The sequence below is a fragment of the Camelus dromedarius genome, chromosome 16 (genome assembly GCF_036321535.1).
Source record: "Camelus dromedarius isolate mCamDro1 chromosome 16, mCamDro1.pat, whole genome shotgun sequence".
Classification (NCBI taxonomy): domain Eukaryota; kingdom Metazoa; phylum Chordata; class Mammalia; order Artiodactyla; family Camelidae; genus Camelus; species Camelus dromedarius.
In genome coordinates, this window is record NC_087451.1 from 58,229,148 (window position 1) to 58,238,978 (window position 9,831).

Sequence of the window (9,831 nt, forward strand, 5' to 3'; positions counted from 1 at the left end):
CTTTGTGCATTACATGAAAAAGTATTCCAGTTTGATTCTTTTGCATGTAGCTGTCCACTTATCCCCACACCATGTGTTGAAGAGGCCGTCTTTTCCTCATTGTATATTCTTGCCTCCTTTGTCATAGTTTAATTGCCTATAAAAATGTAGGTTCATTTCTAGACTCTCTATTCTGTTCCATTGATCTATGTGTCTGTTTTTGTGCGAGTACTGTACATTTTCTTTACTTTAGTTTTGTATTGTAGTTTCAAATCAGAGAGTATGATACCTCCAACTTTGTTCTTTCTCCTCAAAATTGTTTTGGCTATTTAGGGTCTTTTATGTTTTCATACAAATTTTAGAATTATTTTTCTTCCCCCCCCCTTTTTCAGTTTTATTATGTAGAATTATTACAATTCAACTGCACATACACATTATATTGCAAGTAAATACATATATACAGTATACTGCACATTTTTCAAGTTTTCATATATGTATTAATTATTGTTTCTAAGAACAGATTAGATCTTTATTTTTTCTAGTTCTGTGAAAAATGCCATTGGAATTTTGATAGGAATTGCATTGAATCTGTAGATTTCTTTGGATAATGTGGTCATTTTAATATGAATTCTTCCAATCCAGGAGCATGGTATATCTTTCTGTCTGTTTGTGTCATCTTCAGTTTCTTTCATTAGTGTCTTATATATTGCTAAGTCAGATCTTTTGCTTCCTTAGTTAGATTTATACTGATGTGTTTTATTCTTTTTGATGTTATGGTAAATGTGATTGTTTTTAAAATTTCTCTTCCTGGTAGCTTGTTGTTAGTGTATAAAAATGCAACAGATTTCTGTATATTAATTCTGTATCCTGCAACTTTACTGAAATCTTTGAGGACCTCTAGCAGTTTTTTTGATGACATCTTTAGGATTTTCTTTGTATAGTAGTATGTCATCTGCAAACAGTGACAGTTTTACTCTTCCTATCAAATTTGAATTCCTTTTATTTCTTTTTCTTGTCTTTTGCTGTGGCTAAAGACTTCAAATAGTATGTTGAATAAAAGTGGCAAAAGTGGACATCTTTGTCTTGTTCTGATCTTAAAGAAATGTTTTCAGCTTTTCACCACTGAGTATAATGTTATCTGTAAGCTTATATGGCCTTTTTATGTTGAGGTATGTTCCCTCCGTACCCATTTTGTGGAGAACTTTTTATCATAAATGAATGTTGAAATTTGTGTAAAGCTTTTCTGTCTGTATTAATATGATCATATGATTTTTTTACTGCAATTTATTAACGTGTATATCACATTGATTGATTTTCAGATACTGAACCATTCTTGCATCCCTGGGATAAAACTAACTTGATCTTGGTGCATTATCCTTTTAATGTATTGTTGAATTTGGTTTGTTAATTTCTTTGTTAAAGATTTTTTTCCCGTGTCCATCACCTGCAATTTTCTTTTTTGTGATATCTTTTTTATTTTGGTCTGTCTGGCTTCACAGAATGAGTTCGAGAGTGTTCCTTCCTCTGTAACTTTTTGAAATAGTTTTAGAAAGTTAGGTGTTAACTCTTCTCTATACGTTTGGTAGAATTTCTGTGTGCAGCCATCTGGTACTAGGATTTTGTTTGCTGTGAGTTTTTAAAATTGTAAGTTCAATTTCACTACTAGTAATCACAGTTCACATTGTCTGTTTCTTCCTGATTCAGTCTTGACAGGTAGTATGTTTCTAGTAACATCCATTTCTTCTATTTTGTTCAATTAGTTGGTATATAACTGTCCATATTATTCTCATAGTGTTCTCCATGAGAGATCATGTGCTAGGCCATAAAACAAGTCTCAACAAATTTAAGAGTATAGAAATTATATCAAACATTTTCCCAAACCATAAGGGTATGAAACTAGAAACCAATTACAGGAAGAAAAATGAGAAAAGCATGAACATGCTACTAAAAAGCAAATGGGTCAATGTAGAAATCAAGAAGAAATAAGAAAATACCTCAAGACAAGTGAAAACGGAAATATGATTTTCCAAAATCTAAGGGGAAATGGCAAAATCAGTTCTAAGAAGGAAGTTTATAGTGGTACAGGCCTTTCCTAGGAAACAAGAATAATCTCAAATAAACATCCTAACCTTCCCTCTAAAGGAATTATAAAAAGAAGAACAAGCAAAGCCCAAAGTCAGCAGAAGGATGTAAATTTGAAAAATCAGAGAAGAAATAAATTAAATAGAGACTAAAAAATCCAATAGAAAAGATCTATGAAACCAAGATCTGTTTTTTTTTCTTAATTATAAACAAAATTGATACACCCTTAGTCAGGCTCATCAAGAAGAAAAGAGAGAGGACCCAAGTAAACAAAATAAGAAATGAAAGAGAAGAAATAAAAAGCTATACCGCAGAGACACTCTATGTTTTTTGATTTAGTCCATTTAAATTTAAAGTAATTGTTGATAGGTATGTACTTATTGGCATTTTTAAAATTGTTTTTTGGTTGTTTTTGGAGGCCATTTCTTCTTTTGTCCTCTTCCTTGTGATTTGATGATTATATTTAGAGTCACGTTTGGATTTCTTTCTCTTTGTGTGTGTGTGGTGTATCTATTATAGATTTTTGGTTTGTGGTTATCACAATCTATATTTATACATGATTAAGTTGCTAATTTCTTAATTTCAAACACATTTTCACAACCTTGCCTTTTTACTCTCCATTCCCCACAATTACTGACATCTTATTCTACATCTTTTTGTTTTGTGTGTCTTTTATCTTCTTATTGTGGATATAAATGATTTTACTACTTTAGTCTTTTAATCTTCCTACTAGCTTTGTATTGGTTGATTTACTCCCTTTACTGTACATTTGCCTTTACTAATGTGCTTTTTTCTTTAATAATTTTTATATTTCTAGTTGTGGCCTTTTCTGCTTCACCTAGAGAAGTCACTTTAACATTTCTTGTAAAGCTGATTTTGAGATGCTGAACTTTTTGGCTTTTGATTTTCTGTAAAACTTTTGATCTCTCCATCAAATCTGAATGAAAGCCTTGCAGGGTAGAATATTCTTGGCTGTAGTTTCCCCTTTCATCACTTTAAATATATTATGACTCTCCCTTCTGGCCTACAGAGTTTCTGCTGAAAAGTCAGCTGATAGCCTTATGGAAATTCCCTTGTATGTAATGTGTTGCTTTTCCCTTATTGCTTTTAATATTACCTTTAATTTATGCCATCTTAATTATAATGTGTCTTGGTGTTTTCCTTTTTGGGTTGAACCTGTTCGATACTCTCTGAACTTCTTGGATTTGGATGTCTGTTTTCTTTCTCAGGTTAGAGGTTTTCAGCTGTTATGTCTTCAAATATGGCCTCCTCTTCTTTCTCTCTTTTGTTTCTGCGACCCAGAGTTTTCTTAAACTGTCCTCATTTCTTTTTCTTCTTTTTTTTCTGTTCAGCTTCAGTGATTTCTACTACTCTCTCTTCCAGCTCCCTGATGTGTTCCTCTGTATCATCTAATTGATATCTCATAGTTGATTCCTTCTAGAGTCTTTTTATTTCAGTTATTGTATTCTTTATCTCTGGTTCTTCATTATGTTTTTTAATGCTTTGTTACAAATTTCTAACTTCTCATGCTGTTCATCTAATCTCCCCCTAAGTTCTCTGATCATTTTTACAATCATTACCTTGAACTCTTTATTGGGTAGATTTCCTATCTCCACTTTACTTAGTTCTTCTGGGGTTTTACATGATCCTTTCATACGGAATATGCCCCTTTGTCACTTCATTTTGTCTAATTTGTTATTTTTATTTTTATGTCTCTAGTAGGTTGTTTTTGTTTCCTGCTTGCTTGGTTAAGTGGCCTTTTGTAGGAGATGTCCTTTGTATCCCAGCTGCTCATGCTCCACTGATCACCAGAACTATATGCTCTTGGGGGTACCTCCTTTGTGGTCTGTATGGGTACTTCTGTTGTGGAAGGCTGACTACTGTTGTAGGTATGGCTGACTCCTGGTCTGGCTGATCCTTCTTTGTATGGTGGCTGTTCTTTGGTGGGGCTGGGTCATGAGTTGGGTGGCTGCATATCCCTGGGGGGTCCTAGGACTAGTGCTTGCCCTCTGTTGAGTGAAGCTGGGTTCTAGAGTGCGTGGTTGTGGGACTGGAGTTCCTGGATCTAGTGCTGGTCTGCTAGTGGATGGGGCCACTTCCTGACATAACTGGATACAGGTTCTGGGGTGTCCCAAAGCTGATGCTGGCCCACTGGTGAGTGGGGCTGTATCCTAGTGTTGCTGGCTGAGAGGCCAAAGGTGTCTTGGAGCTTGTGTTGGCCTGATGGTTGGCAGGGTTGTGGCCCAGGGGTCCTAGGACTAGTGCTGGCCCACATGTGGATAGAGCTGTTAGGGTCTCTGGCTGCAGTGCCCTGGGGGTCCTGAAGCTGTTGTCCATCTACTGGTGGATGGGGCCAGATCCTGAGGCCACTGGCTGTGGGGCCCACTATATCCTAGAGTTGGTGTTTGCCTGCTGGTGGGCAGGGCTGTGCCTAGTGGATCCTGGGACTAATGCCAGCTCGCCAGTGGGTGAGGCTGATCCTGAGGCTAGTGCTGGCCCACTGGAGTTTGGAAATGGGTCTTAGTGTCTCTAGCTTCAGGCTGTGAAGGTCCTAAAGTTGGTGTGTCAGCTCACTGGTAGGCAGGGCTGGGCCCCAGATGGTCTTGGGGCTGGTGCCTTCCCACTGGTGCCTGCAGCCAGGTCCTCAGGTCCTGAAGCTAGTGCCAAACTGGTAGGTGGATCCAGGTCCTGTGCCCCAGAGCCATGTCTTGGAGCAGATGTAGGCTCAGGACACCTTAAGGTAGCCTGACTGGTGGTGAGTGGGGCTGTGTCTCCAACCAGCTAGCTACTTGGCCTGGGGCATTCCAGAATTGGTGTTGGCTGGCTGGTGGGTGTGGCCAGTTCCAGGGCTAATAGTCTAGAGCAAGGATTCCAAAATGGTGCTTTCCAGCATCCTTGTGGTAGAATGAACTTCTCCAAATTGGTGCCATCAGTGTCTGTGAGCTCCAGTTGCCTCCTGTCTCTCTGGGAGGCTCTCCAAGATCAGTAGGTAGGTCTGACCCAGGCTCCTTTCAAATGACTGCTTCTTCCCTTTCTCCTGGAGCATGTAAGATTTTGCGTGGGCCCTTTAAGAGTGAAGTCTCTATTTCCCACATCCCCCTGGCTCTCCCAAAAGTAAGCCCTGATGACCTTCAAAGTCAAATGTTCTGGGGGCTTGTCTTCCTGGTGCAGAATCCCTGGGCTGAGGAGCCTAATGTGGGTCTCAGACCCACTGGTCCTTGGGGAGGACGTCTGCAATTGTGATTATCCTCCTGTTTGTGGGTTGCCCACCTGGTGGGTATGGGTCTTTATACCACTTCTCTGCCTCTCTTACCCTTCTCATTGTGGTTCCTTCTTTGTATCTTTAGTTGTAGAAGATCTTTTCTGCTAGATTCCTATCTTTGTCATCAATAGTTGTTTGTAGATAGTTATAATTTTGGTGTGCCCACAGGAGGAAAGTGAACTCAGGGTCTTCCGAATCCACCATCTTGGCCACTATCAATCAGTGTTATTTTCTTAGTCAAATGATTGTGCTGAACAAATGTGCCTTGTGAAGAATCATTCCTACAAGTGACTCTGTAACAACCTGGAGCTGCGGTTTCCAACCTTCAGAATATTTTGTGCAGCTTAAAACATATAGATGCTGGATGTCATCCTTAAGGTTCAGTGTTAGCAGGTCCAGGGAGTTAGTAGGTCATGTGGTTAAAAACTACAGACTGAAATTCTCCAGTGATCTTAAGAGAGATCAAGAAATTTCAAAAGCAGTCCTCAAATCAATATTTCCTTATTTTACTAAAAAAGCCTCAGTAATACAAACTGTACAGCAAGGAAATACATAAAAATCATGGGAGGAGAAAGAGTGAGTGTTTTAAATTCAAACCAAGACCTTTCATGTGTGTTGGAAAAGTCCCTGGTCTGAGGTCAGATCTGTGTCCTGGCTTCAGCTGTGTGACAAGTTGCTTGTGGCAAGTTGCTTAACTTCTCTGGGTCTCAGGTTCCCCCATTGTAACTAGAAGAGGTGAGCGTGGACTGTTCCTGAGATTCTCCCCAGCTCTTGTCCTGATTGTTTCTCAGATCCAAGAGGAGGCCTGAGTGAAAGGATTGGCCCTGCACTCACCTATTAATATGGGTATCACCTGAGCAGGGCGATGCCTGCTTCCTGCTGTATTAAATTTTATTTGTGAAAGGTTTATGAAGCAAGGTAAAGCCTTTGATTCACATGGATTCTTTGCAAGAAAAAGTATTTAGTGTGGAGCTGTAGGAAATGTAAAAGCACTTCTAAACTGGAGAAAGAAGGATTTGAACTCTACTGTGACACTGGTATGTGCAGGGGATCAGCTAATGACTTGCTCACAGGAGTTAGTATTTCCCATCTATGCAATGTGGTAACTCTGCCTGGAAATGTGTGCCACATCATAGAATTATAGTCTGCAGAAATGATCACAATTGCAGGTGCTCAGTAAATATCTGATGACTAAAAGACCCATTTGGAGTTACTTTGAGGATTCTCCTTCCTCTGCTTGGGTAGAGAAATGCTGTCTATGCTGTCACAATGCAATTTATATTTGACTAATAGACATTACTGCTTGCTGCTGCCTTTCACTCACAGAGGGAGAGATTGAGGAAACAGGTATTCTTGGGGGTGGGGTGAGGGTGGGTGCAGGGAGTTGGGGGGGGTTAGAATTCATACACAGGGTTTCTTGGAAAATCCAAATGACCATCAATCTGAGAAAGGAAGTGGTTATTTTGAGGATCTCGTAAAAAGCAGCCTCCTCCCCAAAGTTGCCTAGATAAAGCAGACCCATTTAAAATGGCTTTCTCACTTTTTGTCCTCATTTTTTGCAGTTAACATGTACATACCACCATTGCGGAATGAAACAGGTATCACCAACACTAGGTATTTTATTAAAACAAAGTGGAATGCTCCCTTTCCCAGTCACCTGTCAATTTTGATTATAATTGGGTGGGGGGAAGCCCAATCTCCCACTGAAAAGATCTCCCTTCAACTTTACTTTTTAAAAATTTTGGTAAAACATGTAACAAAATTTAAACATCTTAACCTTTTTTTTTTTTTTTTTGCAGGCGGAAAACCCTAGTTTATTTCAGCATCAGCAATATCTTAGCCATCACAAAAATAAATTCTACCAAGGGCAGGAGGTCTCTACAGCGAGGCTAAAGGCTCAGCTGCCAATCAGCGAGCCTCAAGAGTGCATAGTGGGCATTGCCTGGGCAATAAGTTAGGAAGCAGTGGGGCTGGCAGTGGCGCAGGTGCAGGCAGGCTTCACTTCTGGGCAGGCACAAGGTCATCGATGGCCTGGCCCTGCTCCAGCCGCCGCTCCATCTCAATGAGCAACTTCACACCGTCCACTGCCATCTGCACCAGCTCTACCTCTGAGAATCCCAGGCGATCTGCGTTGGAGACGTCAAAGACACCACCCATGGCGGCCGTGTCCACACCTCTGGTGCCTCGCTTATGAAGCCACAGCCACTTGAGCACCTCCGCGAACTTCTCGTGCTTGTCCGGGTGGGGCAACTTGATGTGCACACCTGCCCGCAGCCCTGTGCCCAGGTTGGATGGTCAGGTGAGAATGTAGCCCAGGTAAGGGTTCCACATTGACTCGTAGTTCTTAGACTTGAAGAGCATTTCAGTTTGGGCGAGGCCACTGCAGAAATGGGTGAACACCTTCTTCATGTTGCCCCCCTTCTGCATGGAGGTGACCCGTAGGTGGTCCTCCTCGTTGATCCACACCAGGAAGGTCTTGTCATTATGCCAGATGCCGCGGGCATCCGGCCAGTCGCGGGCCATGCCCGAGGCCAGCAGCTGGGGCGATACAGGCTTGTCAAAAAGGAAGTGGTCGTCGATGAGCTGCTGCTGTTCCGCCTCAGTCATGCTTTTGAGCGCATAGTATCTCCCCGCCAGGTCACCGTCCAGGCTCGACAGGGCTTCGACGGCGAGCTTCTCGATGGCGCGGCGCTCCCCGCGGCTGCAGTGCTGGGGGAGGCAGAAGCCGCGGATGCTGCGGCCCGTGCGCACCCGCGAGCTCAGCACGTAGTTGGGGTCTAGGTTGTCGCCGCCCTGCAGATTTTCGGGGTTGAGGTCGGTCTTGTGCTCGTCGCTGGATTTGTAGCCGCCGTGCCAGTCCTCAATTATGGGGTCAAAGAGCTCCTTGAACACGTCGTACGACTTTTCGTCGCCAGCCACGCAGCCCACAGTCATGATATAGGGGTGGCCTGGGTTGTCCACGCCGGTTTGGATGACATCGTCCAGTGTGAAGCCGCTTGGTGTGCTCTTGGCGTGCAGCTCGGCGTACAGCTCGGGGGTCAGCACCTTGGCCATGTGGTTGTTGTGGCTGCTGAGGTCGGGGAACTCGTCCTCGGCCTGGAAGCGCAGCTTCAGCGTGTTGTGGCTATTGGAGAAAGGCATGGCGGCGGGCAAGCGGCCAGGCAGGTGCGGGGGCTCTGGGTCCTTCCGCAGCTCGGGGCGCGGTGCAAGCGAACAGCCCATCTTAACCATTTTCAAGTGTGCAGTTCAGTTGTGTTAAATATATTCACATCTTTGTGTAACAGAGCTCCAGAACTTTTTCACCTTGTAAAACTGAAACTTTATATTTTCTCTTTTGAACTCTGAAAAATATAAGAAAAACATGTTCTGAAGTGGATGAGTTAAGACCACAAGCTATATAGGTCTCATATTACTCAAGGGATGGAAAGGGAGGATATTAACTGAATATTTATTGAGCACCTTATGGGTGCCAGTCCCTGTCACACAACATATCCAGGTACTTTGCCATTCTGAGATTATATACTTGTCATTTTTCTCAATCTTGTTGACATGCAGATGCTACTGGGGGCTGTAATTTTTTGTATGATTTTTTTGCTAAAGCTATCTGTGTGGTACATAGAATATGGGACACTTGTCAGTTTTCTGCAGCGTTCTGAGCATCAGTTTTGCCCACCAGCCTTGTTCACCAGCCCCACTGACAGAGGAGTTTGGGCTGAGGGTAGGAGAGGTGGTTGGGGAGCCAGGCTTACTGTTTTAGTATCTATGTTGATGTAGGCAGAGGCACTGCATTCAAATCCTGGTTATCTGACTTTTAGCTTATTTATTCCTTGCCCCATTTCAATAAAACATTGGAAATAGCATGCAAAACAAATAGTAATCATCAGTTTAAATAATCAACAGGGAAAGTTAGACACTGGGAAAAAGAAGACAGGACAATAAGATAAAATTGTAAAAAATTAATAAACAGAAACCTCAGTTCAATAGAGCTGGGAAGAAGAGGGAGCTCTCATACCCTATGACCACAGCAGAGCCCAACAGGAAGAAGAAAGATTTTCTCTTCTCTCCTGTCAAGAGCTCAGCTGATAAGAGACTGTCACACCCAGCCAATGAAAAGCCATGGGCTGTTTGTTTACTAAAATCCTCTCAATTTCCTTTTCCCCTTTATAAAAGAACCCTCCTCTCCATTTTTTTTGTTTTTTTTTTGGCTGGGGATTTACACGTGGCTTGCCATGGTTGCAGATTCCAAACTGTAATTCTTTGCTGAGCCCAAATAAACCCATTTTTGCTGGAGAAATAACTGGAAATCTATTTGCTTTAGGCAAACATTTTGGTGGCCTGTATAGGAATCAAGAGAATACCCCTGATATTCCCAGGACTGGTTCCTCAGTGCTTTTCTCACTGGTCCTGGGGTTTGAGGGTAAGTATTTCTCCTGGATCCAAGCTTCTGCCATTTTTCCAATTGGAAGCTCTACAGGCTTTCTTTGGGATCTATTTTAAGGTTTTGTCCT

The 9,831-nt window shown here is 42.1% G+C and overlaps 1 protein-coding gene across 1 annotated transcript; it reads right to left on the reverse strand.

Annotated features, from left to right (window-relative positions):
* Positions 1-7,255: 7,255 nt before the first annotated feature.
* On the reverse strand, positions 7,256-8,464 carry LOC105090313 (creatine kinase B-type-like). Its single transcript, XM_064494909.1, is given in 1 exon segment — positions 7,256-8,464. A coding segment is annotated over 1 exon segment (1,143 nt). The 3' UTR covers positions 7,256-7,321.
* Positions 8,465-9,831: the final 1,367 nt, after the last annotated feature.